At 45.7% G+C, this 16,621-nt stretch overlaps 1 protein-coding gene across 1 annotated transcript; it reads left to right on the forward strand.

The window, feature by feature from the left end:
* Positions 1 to 1,230: 1,230 nt before the first annotated feature.
* igsf8 (immunoglobulin superfamily, member 8) lies at positions 1,231 to 14,587 on the forward strand. The gene is made up of 8 exons (XM_076740008.1): positions 1,231 to 1,458; positions 1,645 to 1,808; positions 4,921 to 5,301; positions 6,413 to 6,874; positions 8,710 to 8,888; positions 9,521 to 9,773; positions 10,324 to 10,776; positions 11,892 to 14,587. The coding sequence occupies exons 2-8, from the start codon at positions 1,754 to 1,756 to the stop codon at positions 12,017 to 12,019; spliced, it is 1,911 nt and encodes a 636-aa protein (XP_076596123.1). The 5' UTR covers positions 1,231 to 1,458; positions 1,645 to 1,753; the 3' UTR covers positions 12,020 to 14,587.
* Positions 14,588 to 16,621: the final 2,034 nt, after the last annotated feature.

The following is a 16,621-nucleotide window of genomic DNA, read 5'->3' on the forward strand; positions in this document are numbered from 1 at the left end:
CTCTCAGGCCTGTCGGCTCAGAGAGAACAGAAACGGATGGTTAATTAAAGCGAGGCCCCGGTGCAAGGGATGACTGACTGTATGTTTGATCTGTGCCGTTTCTGTGGGATGGCTATTATTAAGCCAGAAACAAACAAGCCCAACCTGCAACAAGATTACTGGGACTTTGCTCTTAATCACATCTCTGTGCCCTAAATTCCCCTGAACAGCCCTGATTCCCAAAAAGTCTGGATGCTGTGTGAAACGCAAATAAAAACAGAACAGCGAGTTATCACATTTCCTGACCTTTTTGGAACAGGGTTGTACTACAGTGAGCAAACAAGCTTGATTATGAATCCAGTCAGTAGAACAGGGTCCTTTGAATGAATGTTACGTACATCCTGCCGACGGGTTTTGACGATAGAACGTCTCTTCAAACAAAACAAATATTGTCATTTGTCAAATGAAAACACTAACTTCTATTTAAATTTGATTTTTATTTGCAATGAGCTAAAACCATGAAGCCGAGTTAGTATTTTTAGTCACCAACTTCATTATAATTCTGGGATGGACACACGTGGGAGTACACTGAGAGTTTGTTGTCAACACAGTTTCCTTTTTAATTTCAGTTTTGGCAGCAGTGAGGCAGTTTTAAAATGAATTTTCCATTTATTTGTTTTGTCGTTCTCTTCACGCATTGAAAATTGCCAAATGGATCCTGACTAAAAGGTTCAGTTTTCATTGTATTGGCAGACCTGAAAGGCACAGAGCCATTGCTGCAGCTTCAAGCCTTTTCATTTTTGTACCTGCATGGAAAAAAAAAAAAGACAAAAACAACAAAAGACTGAACAATAAGTGAAGCAGTGCAAAACTGTAAAGCACACAATATATATACAAAGACTGATGAGGCAATGAAAAGCATATACAACACATTTTACAGTGTGCAGGGATTCATACTGACAGCTACAGTGAGTGATGATGTTAAAAACTGCTTTAATGGATGATAAGTGATAAATACTTATACCATAAATACTCATAAATATTAAATGATCTGTGTATTTCCTCCACCACTTGCAGTGATACATCAATCATTAACCCACCTGACAAGGCCACTTACACGGACTATGGACTGGATGTGTTTTGCTGTGGCGCCCTCTGGCGGTGTGACGTGGCGTTTCAACCGCTTTCCAGTCCTCTATTATCATTGGTTCAAATTGTCACCGTCGCTCTGCTGACCAATGGCACCGGTTCGACTCCTTCTCTCAGAGTCTTTTATGCATGCACGCTCCTCCCTTGTTTGTGCCCCCCCCCCCCCCCCCCCCGCTTACACACACACACACCCCGACCCCCTGTGATGCTAACCGTTCCCTGGCTGAACCGGACGGCGTGTCTGTCGAGGCGGTCTAATCTGAAAGCAAACCGGGATATGATGATGGAGCCGTCGGTGTGTTGACGGAGATGCGGCGGTGCGTGAAAGAGGTGATTAAACCCGCAGCCCCGCACAGTCACACTCGCGCTCATATTCATCCGCCGCGCAGTTTGCAGATGGCGCTAACTCTCCTCTGCGTGTGATCACTGTTTGGCTTCATCGTTGCACGTTTCTTCATCGCTTTTCCAACCTCGCCGATAATCCGGTGGTGTGTGTTTGTGTGGTGTCGTTCGCAGAGCCCTCGGTCTCCACGGCGGGATGAGCTATGATCGGCGATAATCGAGCAGAGGAACGCGGAGAGAGAAATCTGACTCACTGTAATCCATCAGGGCACCGGGGGGGAAGATGAGGACCATGATGGCTCCGATGAAAACGGCATTATTCGTGTTCGTGCACGGGGGTGAGTGCAGCCTGCCTGGTACCTGTTTGCTCTGCCTGGCCATCTGTCACTCGGACACGCATTTGCATGATTGTTCGTTCGTGCCAGTCAGTCTGCTGACTCCGTTTGTATTTGCAGCGCGACCTGCCATTTCTGCAGGACTTCTACTTGTAATTGAGTATTTTTACGCTTATTGCCATTGTTTAAGGATCTGAGCATTGGTGCCATGTAACTAAACTTCTACTCCACATCTCAGAGCAAACCGGGTACTTTTTCCTGCATTTGTCTGGCATGAATCTCTAATTTTTTGGTGTTTTCTGGCTGATTTGGCTTCACATGAACTCGCTGCTTCTTTACGCCTGTGGGTCATCCTATGGAGCATCGTTTCTCACATTCCTGTGGCGTGAGGCTCATTTTCTGACCTACTATTCAAATAGACGTTAGATTACAGCGCAGATGGGACAGTCCACCGTTAGAGAACACACACACACACACACACACACACACACACACACACACACACACACGCTGTTCGACGGGTGGCGGAGAAACAGGTGTTTTAGGCAAATACAGGGACTTCCTGGTGTCTTCCAGGAAGTCCAAGGGAAAAGTATTCCCAGCTGTTTTATTGTACTGATACCATCCCTATAGAAAGTTTACCCTTTAGTCTGCTCAAACTCTTTTACTGCCTTACATTTTATTGTGTGACTGTTTTATATTTTCACTACTTGCTAAAGTTTACAAAAGCAAATTCCTGTCAGCCAAGACTGAAACGCCGATCAAGCATTGAATCCCGAGGAAGACTTACTGCTTTCGAAGATGTTCTTTGCAGAAGGAAAATGCGTCGAGATAACCAAATACATAGAAGGAAGCAGCTTAAGAGTTTGAATAAGACTTTATTTAAAAAGAAAATAGGACAAACAAAACCAGATGAGGGCGATTGAGCTAAAAACACAAAGCTGTGTTTTAATACTCCTGACAGTGGGACTTCTCCTGTCTGTAACTCACATTTTTGATGGATGAAAAGCACAATTTGACCATTTCACACACTCACAATATTAATAATCCTATGAATCCTGTCTAACGACCACACAGCGTTCAGTCTGCGGCCCAGCGAGCATCCCTTCGTGGGCTCTCTCTGATAAGGAAATCGGGGCTCCCTCCTGGTTGCACAGGATCTAATCCAGACAGTATCGAGCGTGGTCACAGGCTGCGGTGTCCCCCTGCCCTATCAGTCCGAGCCCAATGTTAATTAGGACTTGATCCGCTTAAGCCTCCCACTAGTCTCCCATGTCATTATCTATGGGCGTGGTGTTATGGGGCCTGTGAGAAAGCTCCAGTTGTTTCTAGGTCTGACACACACACACACTCACACACAGAGGTGGGGAGCGCCAAAACGCACCCAGCTTGTATTTCTAGTTGTTCAGGTAGTCATCAGTTGTAGGTGACGGTAAAAGGGCGTGCTGTCTGGTGCTGGTCCTTTGTTCAGCGTCAGTGGGTGGACATATGTTTGCTGATCGTTACGTCGGGTTAATTGTGTCTCATTTGCATTCTGACATAATGAGTTTGTTTCCCAGCTTTTGGCACCGCTTAAAATCTAAACCGCTTGGTAGGAAACAGCATTCGAGGCGTGTACCCTTTCTGACAAAGTCATTTCTTTAACGGTTTCTGACCACAATATGGAAGCAGTTACTGCGGAGTCAGGCTGTCTGACCTCCGGACGTCCATCCGCTTCAGCAGCTTAATGTCAGTCCAGTGAAGTCAGTGAGATACTGTTTTTAAAGTGTTTTTAACCTTGATTTCAAGGGATGCTGATTCGGCCCTGATAAAGCAGTTAATGCAGCTTCCTTGTCAAAATGCTGGAGGCGTGTCTGCTTTGTGGTTGTACATTTGGGGAAGATGAAAGCTTCCTGAATCGATATCGGGAGAGAAAAAGATGGATGCATCTTTAGTTTTTAATGGACACAACCGCCATAGATTTGGAGCAGGGCCACTTTTAAAGTACGTTTTCTGCACTGGGCTTTTATTAAAATGTTCATTCTTGTTATTCCACATCTCACCTTCATATTAGCATTTGGCCTGTTTATCAGTTGGTTAAAATGGCCAGAAAAAAAGTCTTGCTGCAAAAAAAAGAAAATAGGAAATTAAACTTGCATATAAAAGGATGTTGTTTACTCTGTGTGTGTGTGTGTGTGTGTGTGTGTGTGTGTGTGTGTGTGCGTGTGTGTTCATCTCTGGGGACGCAGGCCTGATGTTGGTTTAGGAAATGGTAAAATCACCTGTCGTGTTCCTCTTTTAATGTCCGTTAACGTTTGACTGACTCGGCCTCAGCGTGGGGATATTTAAGCGCCCTCATCCTGAGAAAACAGTAGCAGCTTGAGAAAATTCGGTGCCTGTGGCTGAAAGACTTTTTTGGTATGTAGATAACCGGCTCGGTCTGAGCCTCCGGCTGCCTCAGAAAGGTTTTGGAGGAAGTCGGGTATGCAGCCGGACAATGAGTGAAACACAGTGATGCTTGAACCTGGAGGCGGGTGGCTCTCGGCCGTGAGGCGCTGAATATTTTCGCTCATAACCAGAGCACTGAAAATCTGCAGCGGTACCCAGCTTCTGTTAAACAGTAACGGGGACGGAGTACGTTTTCTTTTTCTTTGGGCCCAAGGAAAGTTTTCATTTTAGCTCATTCCAAAACAATGCACTCAGCGACCTTGGGGTTTTGCTGCTGTACCTCTTTAAACAGCTCTGCAGAATCTGCGCCACTCAAACAGTTTTGGGAAACACGTGTTGCTGTTGAGTTGATAAAAGGTGCTTTTTTTTTTTTAAACGATCGCTTGATTTATCGTTCAAAACAGCCAAACGCGACCTAGTTTCAGCCTTTCAGCTGTGAGAAGTTTCATTTATGAAGTGTGTCATTGTGTTCAGGGGAAGCTGGCCCAGCCCTCGTGTTTTTTCTCTCCTGAGCTGTTTAACGTATTGATTCCCTGTTAGCCAGTCATCAGCTCGGGATATTGATCGGTGAGTTCATGCACCAAACATGCTGCGAGGCGAGACGTGACCCACAGAAACACTGTTACTGCTTCCCATCTTTCCTGACCACTCATCACTTTCTCTCTGTGTCTCCACTTTTCTTGCACAGTGCTCCAGTACGCTGTGTGTCGCGATGTATCGCTTCCCCCTGGACCCCTCTACCGCGTTGCAGGGTTCCCCCTCTCCCTGCCCTGTGCTGTGTCGGGCTACGAAGGCCCACGTACGCAGGACTTTGAGTGGTTCCTGTACAGGGACGATGCTGGCGGGAGGCACATGGCAGTGGTGTCCACCAGAGACAAGGGCTTCCCCTACGCCCCGTTCCAGGCCCGGGTCAGGAACGGGGAGGTGAGGGTGGAGAGGGACTCAGGAGACAAGGTCCGGCTGGTGATCCAGAGGCTCCGGGCCGAAGACCAGGGGAAGTACGAGTGCTACACACCCAGCACGGACAGCACCTACCAGGGGAACTACAGCGCCACAGTGACTGTCAAAGGTGAGACATAGATAGAAAGATAGAGAATATCAACATACTGATCCTTCAACCAGAGAGGGGATCAGGGATCAATAATACCATTGATCGAATGTTAACAGTCAGTAGCGTACGAAGATATGAAAACAGAAGCACAGGAAGTGTGTAAATAAATAAAATGGATGCATAAAACATTTCAATACAGAAGTCCAAGCCAATAAACTTCTAAATCTAAAAAGGCAGCAGGATCAGCATGCCTCCAGCCTCTTCCTGTTTTTTTTTTTTTATAAACAGCAGCCAGTGCTGGGTACAGAGCTTCAGTCCTTTTTTGGTGAAGATGAAAATGTGCCAGTCGCACAGAGTTTTAAAAAAAACGTCAGAGCCTGATTGACTTCAATCAAAATTGTGTTAAGACGACCTTCAGAGTCCGAGAGCTTCTGTCAACTGGAACGTGTAAATATTTGTTGAAGTGTGGCGCAGCAGCGTTGGTGCTGCTACAGAAAGCCTGGCGTTGTGTCACCAGCCGCTATCACGTAGTTTCAGACGATACCCAGCCCCGGTCCCGGCGAGATGACAGTCATAGTTTAGTTGTGAGGTATGGTGGAAACAAACAAAGTGACGTAGTCGGGTTCACGGGGATTACCGTGCGAGACGATCTTATCAGCAGCTCTGCACTGCATCAGCCAGATGGACCAGATCTTCATTGATAAATCATACTGTGTTCAACTCCTTTCCAGGCTGTTATTTATTCTGACCGTCTGCAGCGTGTGCTCTGCTTCTCCCTCTCTGTTTTCCACCATCCATATGGTTACCAGCTCTGCTTCTATTCATCATCAGCATCTTTGTGTGCGACTGAGTTTATGTTCATAGGGTGCTGGGTGTTAGTTTTCCGGCTGAAGAGTGTTATCTTCGTAACAGCCAACTAATCTGCCTTTCTTTGCAAAGCTATAGCCCAGAGCTAAGGGTGGTAAACAGCTCGCACTCACTCTCAGCAGCCCCATCTCATGATTCAGTGTTCTAAACATAGACACAGTACGCAGGTTATAGGAATTAAATTTGGCATATTTTTTCCTCCCATCTGGCTCCCGCGGCTTCTTGATCTAATACAATTGTCTGTCTGTGTCTACACCCGCAGTGATCCCTGACACACTCCAGATCAGCTACTCCCGCTCGCTCACCGGCCAGCCCGTGCCAGAGGGGTCCGAATTAATGCTGTCGTGCTCAGCCGGCATCCAATCGGAGCAGCTCACCCATCTGTCCATCACGTTCGGGAAGCGCAGCGGCGGAGAGGGTTTGGGGAGCGGAGCGGGCGGAGAGGTCAGCAACGTTAGAGAGATTATCTCCATCGACAAGCTGCTGGGGGTCGCCCCCGGACGCTTGTACAAGAAGCGGTACGACGACGGAGAGATCACGCTGGAGAAGAGGAACTGGGAGGCCGGGCTGGGCGTGTACGTGATGAGGATGAGAGCGCTGCAGCCGGACGACACAGGCTCGTATTTCTGCGAGGCCTCGCAGTGGATTCTGGACCGCGATCGATCGTGGCAGAAGATCGCACAGAGGACGATGGACATTGGCAACTTGACCGTTCAGCAGCTAGGTTGGTGTGACCATGAAAACGTGCTGGTGTTTGTGCTGACATTTCCCAAAACTATGACAGCGTCTGGCGAGTGCCAAGGTCACTCAGCAACAAGCACATTGCACAAGATATCATAAAATATAACCGGTTGCTCTAGTTGGAGAATAACTCAGAGACAGTAAAAGCAGAATGACTGAGTTCGGCTTCTGCTTGTCAGCTCGAGACTCTTTGCTCTTTCTCAGTGGCGTCGGTCGGCCTGGACTTGTTGAGTTCATTTGACTCTTTCCAGGTTTCAGACTGGATGTTTGTGTTACTTAGAGCTTAACTGAATGTCTTGCTTACAGGCTGGCAAACTGAGCAGTTTACTGATGATAGACGTGATTTAAGTACTGGATACATCTGTAGTCAACATATTGCCTTGTTTGTTGGCTGGTTGTTGGATAGAGAAAGTGTTGGGGCTTCTGATTGGCTGCCTGGATGCCTTAGCTTTTTCCTACCTCGCTGAGTGGACGGACGGACGGACGGACGTCTGAAATGTCTTATTTTAACATACTGTTCTATTTACTATCATGTAAGACGAAGAAAAGCAGAAAGTTCTCACATTTAAGAACCTGAAACAAATTTTTTTTGCATCTTTGAAAAATGAATTCAACGATTACTCGATTATCCAAACAGTCACCAAATAACGGTCGACTTAATTGCCGCTCTGCTGACTATCTGTCGTGGATGTCGGCCGTCAGACCTCCTGACTGACGAGCATGATGCTCAGCTCTCTTGTTGATTATCCAGCTGGATTTGATGGGTCGGTGGCTGGCCGGCCGAGCAGCTGGATAACTGCCCGCTGCCTTGCAGCTTGGCTCAATTTAAATTCTAAAGAGCTTGTGTAGATCTAAAGGATTAAGTAATCTTTTCTTCCAACTCGGCCTCTCGGAGCCTGCAGAGAGGACGACTGTCTCTCTGTCAGACTGATGTGTCCATTGTCTTCGATGGAAACGTGAGCCCAGTGTACGATCATATGTTCTTTATGCTTGTTTATAGGAAAATACTTGAAATGTTTGCCAAGTTACCAGCTTCGTCCATATAATCTGATTAACATGAGTCAACCCACAGCGTTGCACAGCTGGACTGAAATATTAGAGCTATGTTTTTTTTTTAAATTAATGTTTTTATTGACCGAGTTCCTGATGAGAGATGCAAACAGCTTCTTAATAGGTAGTACTTCTCTCCAGCAGTCAGACTGAAGCTGAGTGTGAAGCTTTGGATCTCATCAATACGTGCATTGTTTTTTTCCGACACTCGCTGACAAGCACTATTTCGTTCTGTATTTTCTGGCCCTTGTTGACTGCAGAGTACAATGGTCTGACATCTCTCCTTTTGTCTATATAAGTAATGAGAGCAGATCTGTGTTTAGGGAAGTGTTGTGGTGAAATGAGGCTCGGCTCACACAATGGACCAGTCTTTATGTCTTCTAATTATACCAGGGGATTAGTAGGAACTAACCTTTTCAGCTGGTTCAGGAAAGTTGCACATACTCATTTGTGTGATGTTCTGCTTCTGCTGTTACGCTTAATTTGTATGTCTGAATGCAGCACAGAGAGTCTCTTTCATAGAGCAATAATGGAAAATTACAGTACAAATGTAATTGTCAAAAGCACTAATCTATTTTATCCTCCACGGTAAATATGCCATGTTCTGGATATGCCCCCCTCCTCCCCCCAGCTTTCCCACAGATATGGTACTCACATATATCACTTGTGAGATTTTCACTGTCACAGTCTACTCGCCTGTTTGAGGCTCTGCACAAAGGCAGATTTGCTTTCACTTGTACTAAGCTGTCTACCTCTTCCATTCCCCAGCGGCCTCTCTGAGTGTAACATCCTCGCCCAGAGGGGAGGTGACCCTGCAGGTCGGCTCCCCTCTCATCCTGACCTGTGAGGTGTTGGGGCTGCCGTCTGAAGTGAACTCGGGCCTGCTGGTTCAGTGGATGAGGAGGGGGTCTGTAAGCAGCGACGTAGCTGGGACCGGAGGAGTTGAGGTACAGATGCATGGACTAACATGGTTTGCTGTTTACAGGATGTAAGCGTGTGCGATTGGTGTATATAGTAGGAAACGTAGAGGTGCTGGTGTCTTGTTTTTTACTTGCACAGTTGAACTGAAGTGTAAGTGACTCACAAATGTGAGTTGGTGTTTGGGTCTATTTACACCAATTAGCAAAGCATTTCCCATACATATGTTTCTATGTGCATTTTTATCCCTTTTTTTTTTTTTTTTTTTTTTTGAACCAGTGCATTATGAGAATCAGCCTGCAGGGAATTTTCACTTGCCAGGTTTCATAGAATTTAATAACAATATTACAGAGTGAGGTGGATGGGTAATCCATCATAGTCACCATTAAGTCTCATTTATTTTCTGTCAAAGTTACATTATTGGTTCATGGTTATTTGGCTGAATTTACAGATGGATTTGAAATGTTTTCAGGTGTGGTGCCTTCAAGTGCTGGAGGGAAAGCTCTGATAAATGACTCTTGAGAGCTGGCTTTCAAACAGCAGCCTGTGCAAAAATGGACATTGTGGTTCATGACATTTGCACACTTCAGGAAACAGCAATAATATAAAGTATTCACGGATTCTAGTAAATTGCCTAAAATAAATCACATTTTATGTTCAGGTGGAGGTGGCCCGGATGAGCCCGGACGGTATCGTGAGCTGGGGGGACGACCTCAGCCGAGCTAGCGGGGGCTCTATGGAGAAAGTGGCTGAGGGGAGGTACTCTCTGAAGCTGTTCTCAGCCCGCCCCTTAGACTCGGGGGTGTATCGGTGTGTGGTGAGTGTGTACGCTGGAAGAAGAAACCCTGGCCCCTCTACTCCTGCGACGCTCACCCAGAGGTCTGAGGGAGTCACCGTCAACCTGAAGACCAAAGGTGAGCGGCGCTGCTCGCCTTCAGTTCTGAGTTTAAAAAAATGGCTAAAATTAACGGAAATGGATAAATGGTGAAAGCAGTTAGCTAAAACCTGTGTATTCCTTTGATTTAAGAAGTGATTTCAATACATTATGAATTCATGGAGTGCCTTTGGGCCGAGCAGGCTGGGCTGTGGGCCATTTGGCTGAGTTCAAGTCTGCAACAAGACCTCTGATGCTTGCTGTCCAAATCTCAGTTCCAGCTTTACGAATCTGTCTGAAAGTTTCTAGTAAATTCAGAAAACCTAATGTACTTTCTGGGCAAAGGTTTCACTGAAAACATCAGGGATAAATGCAAAGTTAGTGCAGTGCTCTAGTTGCTCAGAGCTAGACTGCCGAAACTGCAATCTGTGGTTTGGCTCTCTTTGTATTTTTCCAAAAGGCATGTTAGCTGAATTTTCTTTAACTCAGATCACCTTGTTAAGATGATGATCGACCACAGATGAAAATCATACAGTTGCTCAGTTTACCCTCCATAAACTAGTCTTTGAATGCACCACTTGCCTCCACAGACGTGCTGGTTTCAGCTGTGGCTCAGCTCCCTCGAGGCCCCCTGTTAAAGCGAGGCAGCACCGTCACCCTGATCTGCAACGCCACCGTGACAACCACAGGTCCCGCCCAGGCGCAGGTGCAGTGGCTGCGGTGGCCGCTTCCTGTCGTCAAGAAGGGCCAGAGTCCAGCATCCGATGTTACTCTCCCAGACCCCGCTGTTGAGGAAAAACCCAGACTGGTAGCTGCCCTCATGTACGACGGCGTTGCAAAGATCTACGCCAACGGCAGCGAGGTTAGCGTCGACCGCGTGTCCGCTGTCAGCTACAGACTGAGGGTCCACGCCGCAACGATGGACGATCAGGGCATGTATGCCTGTCAAGCCGAGGCGTGGGGGCAGGACCCGCATGGAGGCTGGTACAACACAGGGGCCAAAGCGGAGTCGAACGCAGTGACGGTTTACCTGTACGCCAGAGGTAAGCTGGTTTTTATTGTAACTGAAATGATGGTGGATCTGGAAGCTGGGGCAGTTAGAGCTGCCCCTTCAGCTTCCCCTTCCAGATTTTTCGTGGTGGTCTGGGCATTAAACAGGGGGATCACAGAGGCCACCATCAGTGTCTGCACGATTTAAGTTGATTGATTATTGTCTACATCCGTCGGGAGCAGATTGCAGGGCGTGTTTCTCTGTATTTATGTCTTAAATATGTAGATGTGAACTCACTTGTTTCTGTCCCATGTCGCAGTAATTTAATGCTGTGGGACATTTAGAAAACCAGTCACGGTCCTTGAGTTCAAAATTGGCTTGCAAGCGTGGCTGCGCTGACCGATTCGTTTCATGATCGATTGATCTGCTGATTATTTTCTCGACTGAACGTTTCATCCATAAAATGTAATAAAAAAAGAAGAGAAGAATGCCCAATTTGATTTCCCAGAGCTCAGACTTTTAAAATGTTTTGTTTCGTCCTGCCAACGGCCAGAAACCCAAATGCATTCAATTTGTTGAGTTTGGAAAAATGTGCGGCTAAAACATGACTTGAACGGAGCTGATGTGGAGTCTGCGAGAGGAGGTTAAACATGAAACTTGCCACATGTGTATTTGCCACATCTGGAGGTGATTTGGGTAAAACGATCTTCAGTGCATCGTCGGTAGATTTGCATTGTCGCGCTTTGTGAGCCCCTCCAGTTCGAGTCCAGAATATATTTGTGTGAAATATTTGCTCATTTGTGCACTAATGATGGGTTTGCACTGGTAGCAGCTTTGGTTGTTGACCTTCTTTGTGCTCTACATTGAGACTAAATGGACTCAGTTTCCGACACGAGATGAGTGAATCACCACAGCAAGCTGTGCTTTTAGTTTATCCAGCTGCACAGTCCATTAACTTGCTTTTCATCAATATGTGTGCTGCCTGGATGTTATTAGTACCGTATAAACGTCTGTATCTGTATTGGTTTGAACCAAACAAATCAATTTTTCCCACCATTTTCCTTCTTAATGTACTCTGTATATTTGACATTTCCCATCTGAAAGTGGCTTTTCATATCAGTCAGTTTACATCACGGCATTCTTCTCTCTTCATTTGTCTTTCCGCAGCCGCTGACCTCCTCCTCATCCCCTTGGTTATTGGAGTTTCCTCCGCCTTGTTCGTGGGCATCGTCATCATCGCCACAGTGACCTGTTGCTTCATGAGGCGGCTGGCGAGACAGCGCGCTCAAAAGTAGGCGTCTGCCGCCGCCCGTCTGGAATCTGAATGTTCGTGAAGAGGCACAAAGAGGTCGACGCGTAGAGCATAATGGATGATTAATAATGGCCAAGAAATAACTTCAGGACAAAACGACTGTCGCCCCGTCAGACGATTCTCTGTGTTTTGACCTACCTGTTTAACACTCAATGCCAAAAAAATCTGTTTTATATTCTCTCGTATTTTTATATCCAAACCTTCTCTAAAAACAACATATTTTAGTGATCACGCACCAGTAGGCGTAATATCCTAGATTTTCGAAGTCAACACCCGATAGCTTCTCTCCGCTCCTCATGAGGGGAAAGATTTTATTAGCAATTATCATCCCTTTGTCCCAGATGATCGTTCGGTTTCAACCACAAAAGGGTCCAAATACACAGCAAAGTTTCCGGGTCAAAAGTAAGGAAAGTACGGCAGGTTTGTTTTAGCCTCTCAGACGTGTCAGATACTGTAAAAGGCCCAGCAAACTATCCTCTCAAAAGTCATGGTTTGATTGTTACAGCATGAAGGTGCCCAGCGGTTCTCAGCCTGTCAGATGATTTAACGATGCAGCTGTAAGGACTCAGCCTTGATGCGCGGTACGCACTCCATCGGGTGAGCTGCCACGGCGCCAAAACAAAGAATATTCTGCGTTTTCATAAATTGTTGATGCTCTTCCAGTTGTCCTTCCCTCAAACTGCATGTTTTTTTCATTTATTACAAACATCAACAAGGTCCATAAGTGTTTGCATGGTTAAGCCTCTACCACTGCCACTGACGGTCACATGAATGCTGATGGAAGCAGCTCAGCCTCCAGAAACTTAATGCGAGCAGGGCCCCTCCACCGCCCGCAGCCCGCCACCGTCTCTGCACGTAAACAAAGTCTGCCTGTTACTTAATAAGGAAGGCGCTGGCTGGGGACTTTCTCATGCCAGGACGGGTTGAGTACCAATTGTACACATGAGCATTCCTTGCCTGCGATGCTTCACGTCGTTTCTATACGGACTTGTATAGATTTGACAAAGAGAAATGGAGGAGCTGTCCATGATGCACTGAGCTAAAATCTGTAAATACTGTATGGAGTTTAGCTGATTTATTTTTCTTAATGTAAGTAAGAGTATGCTGTAGAGCCACTTTTTTTTTGGCAAAGCACCTGTGTTTAACATTCTGCAGCAGTCTGTTCTGCTCTTTTGAAGCACTTGGACAAAAACGGGACTGGGACCAAAGCCCTTTGGTATCACTCTTTTACTTGATTTTCTTCCAGCTGAACAGTCTCTTCTTTGCTGTGCTCGAGCGAGTACTTGTGAGTGTTTTTCTTTCTTTCCGTGTGCGATTAATGCTTCCTTTTGCTCCCGTCAAGTGACTGAGATAGAAAAACAGTACTGTGAAGAAGAATCCCCCGTCTGTTAGCCTGAGTTACAGAGAAAGCGTGGTCGTGTCACACCGTTTAGGTTTCCTGTCCCCAAGGTGAAAATTCCCCCGGCAGTGCAGTCATATGACCCGAGTTTAGCGAAGTCTCACCATCGTCGTCGTCATACTGATCATGTGGTTCAGGCCACACATTTCTGCTGCCAGGACTTATTATGACTGTACCCCCGCTGCTAGCCCGCAGAAATCTGTTGGACAGATTTACTGTGTCTGCGCACTTATTATGAGTGAAATCCATCCTCCTCTTCCTGTTGAAAATAACACTTAACGAAAAGCTCGGTCACGCCAGCTCGAGCGTTTAAACTTGGGATGCTTTGGGAAAGGAGGAGGAAAAGTTGTTGTTATCCAGCTCGTGGCTCTCTCGTGAGATTATTTCAGGTCATTTCTCTGCTTTTCTACGAACGTCTGCGCCGAGCTGTGCTTTGCTGTCTCGGCCTGTCTTTTAATGTCTCTGCCTCCTGGTTGGTTTTCGATGTGAGAGTCCCTCTAAATCTGCCCGTCCTTCCTAACCTGCGCTCTCTAAACCCCGATTATAAATGTTGTTCACGAACATTAGGGAATAAAATCACAGCTCTGCTTGCTTCCCTGAGCCACTTTGTTCCAGATCAACTACTCAAAGCTGATTTGTTCCCCCACACACCCACCCACCACATGATTACACACTTGGACACATACGTGCACACAGCAGCATAGAGCTGGCTGACATTTCTGATGGAAGTGAGTATCTGCGTGTTCATCTCTAATCCCTGTTTATGGCTGCAGTGTGTCCTGCTGCCCTCCCCCCTCCTCTCAGCGTGTTACAGTCAGTGTGGCTCCCATTCGATTCAGTTCAATCTCTCTTCCATGAGAATTGCAGCCAGCTGTAAAAAAAAAAAAAAAAAAAAGTTTAGGACATGGCATGCAGAGTGTGAAAGCTGCTGTCTGAGTTGTGCTTTTGTTTGACGACGTATTAAACCCTCTCATGAAGCTGTTTTTGTTTTCTTTGGATTGTTTACTCATGCTTTAATACCACTGTTCCTGAAAGCATCTGGCTGCCATTTGAAATATATAAAGTCGGGTTGTTGCTCAGTTTGTTTCTTATGGTGCTTTGGCAAACCTGCCAGTTGATAAACCAATAAACCACTCTGGATTTATAATGTCACTTTCGTTTTATTCATTCCTATATTTTCTACTGCTATGACTGAAGTCTGTTTTCGGCAGAGAACCTGGAAATGTTCATATCAGAGGCCGCTGGAGACAGCTGAGGTATTGCAGGACATTATGCGTGGAGGGAAATAATCCAATCTGTCTGCTGGTTGAGCACATTTTCCATCTATATAGTATGAAAAAAAAAAAAACGAAAACATTTCTTGTGGTTGCTGCAGTTTCTGTGTTCAGAGCAGCCAAGCGGAGGTTTGTATTTCAGCTCAAGTTAACGCTCAACAATTCGTATTGCAGCTTTGGAGGTAAACAGGCAGAGCATTTGTCTTAGTTTGCTGCAGAAGAAGAAGTACTCATGCGATCCAAATTATACATTTTATACGGCTCATGCTCGGTTGAGAACTTCTTGATGAAATAAGACAAAAACAATAAACATCAAAGACAAAAAAAAAAAAAACTGGTTTAAGCTGCACATTTCTGTGTGAGAAAGCAGAAGCTGAGAAAGCCTGATGGTTGAGCATGAATCATACATTTAAACAGGAAGTACACGCTCAGCACAGCAGCTCATATGAGAGCTTTAATTTGTTCATTTACTGTGTCATTGGTCCATTTATGATGCCAGTGTACATCACAGTTGCAGCCTCAGTTCACAAATGGCTCAAAATATCTCCCTGTCATGTTACTGGATGGTTCAGCTCCATTTCATACTGTGGCTGAAATCAACAGCAGTGCATCAAAACAACACGCAAAGCGAAATTAAAGCTGCTATAATCAATAAGTTTATATTAACAATGGAGCTCATGACTGTCTGTAATGTTAAAGCAGTTACTCTTACTGTCAAACACACAGATAATTCAGCTCCACAGAGCGCTTTAGCATCTCTCCGCTCGTTGTTTTGCTTTGCTCACCTCTCATCAACCTTATTTCAGCCAAGAATCCACTGTGTGCTGCCTGCCCAGACCCAAACAGCAGGCAGACAGACAGACAGGTTGACGACTAGCTGGTGAACACAAAGGAGCATTTAGCAGCTAATAGGCTGAATTCTTCTCTCAGAAGTTGGTGGAAACCGGAGATAAAACAGAATATTGGAATTGCATTTGACAGATGGTCAGAAAAACAACTCCAGATGAATTACAGTGCTGCTCTGTTTCTGCTGAATATGTAAAAAGGCAACAGTTTGCAAAAACAACTTTATATGGTGATTTATGTCATTGTTGACTTTTCAGCTTTCAGAGGCCAAAGTCGGCTTTCGTGAGGGGACGTGAGGAGATTTATATTTGTTTCAGCGATGTGGAGACGTTGGCTCATTAATGGCTGACGTGGACAACTGCATCCATCAGAGAAATATGTGGCAGCGCCTTTCATGTGTACATCAGAGGAAGGCTAAAGGATGTCAAACCAAATGTAAAAAGAAATTAAATACGAGAAACACGTTTTATTTTCAAGCATAGAATTTGATCAGCTATGTCAGAAGATGCAAATATACGCTCTTCTAGCACTGAAGCTGCCTCTAAAACTGTGCTGTGCCTCTCTGAGCTGCTGTGGTATTACAGTATATCAGTTTACTGAGCATTACATCACTAATGCAAACACTGTACCAACGTTAATCCTCCTCTTCCTCTATGACTTCAGAGGGACATGGCAGGCAGACAAACAGAGGCTTTGTGGCAAACTGATAAGACGCCGCGCCGCCTGTCATTGGTTGGTTAACGTACCTGCCGTCCCAACCAATCGCTGCCATCTGAACGTCAACCAAGGCAAGATTAAACACGCAACACACACTGCAGGCCAGCCAGGTGCCCTCGCTGTGGCAAAGCCTGTTCGAGGTGGCTTCGGATTTGATCTTTCTGCTGTGAAACGGCTCCTACAACTAACAAAAAGCAAAATCACACGGCTGCTACAAGACGAGAAGAAAAACACTCCCGCTTCAGGTTGTGTAAGGTTGCTTTACTATAAATATTGCAGAGATAAAATTGCAATTACACATTTTTATTTACAGACAGTAAACGTCTCTGAGTTCTTGAGGGTTTATCAT

Source organism: Chaetodon auriga, chromosome 2 (assembly GCF_051107435.1).
Source record: "Chaetodon auriga isolate fChaAug3 chromosome 2, fChaAug3.hap1, whole genome shotgun sequence".
In the NCBI taxonomy this organism is placed as follows: Eukaryota; Metazoa; Chordata; class Actinopteri; order Chaetodontiformes; family Chaetodontidae; genus Chaetodon; species Chaetodon auriga.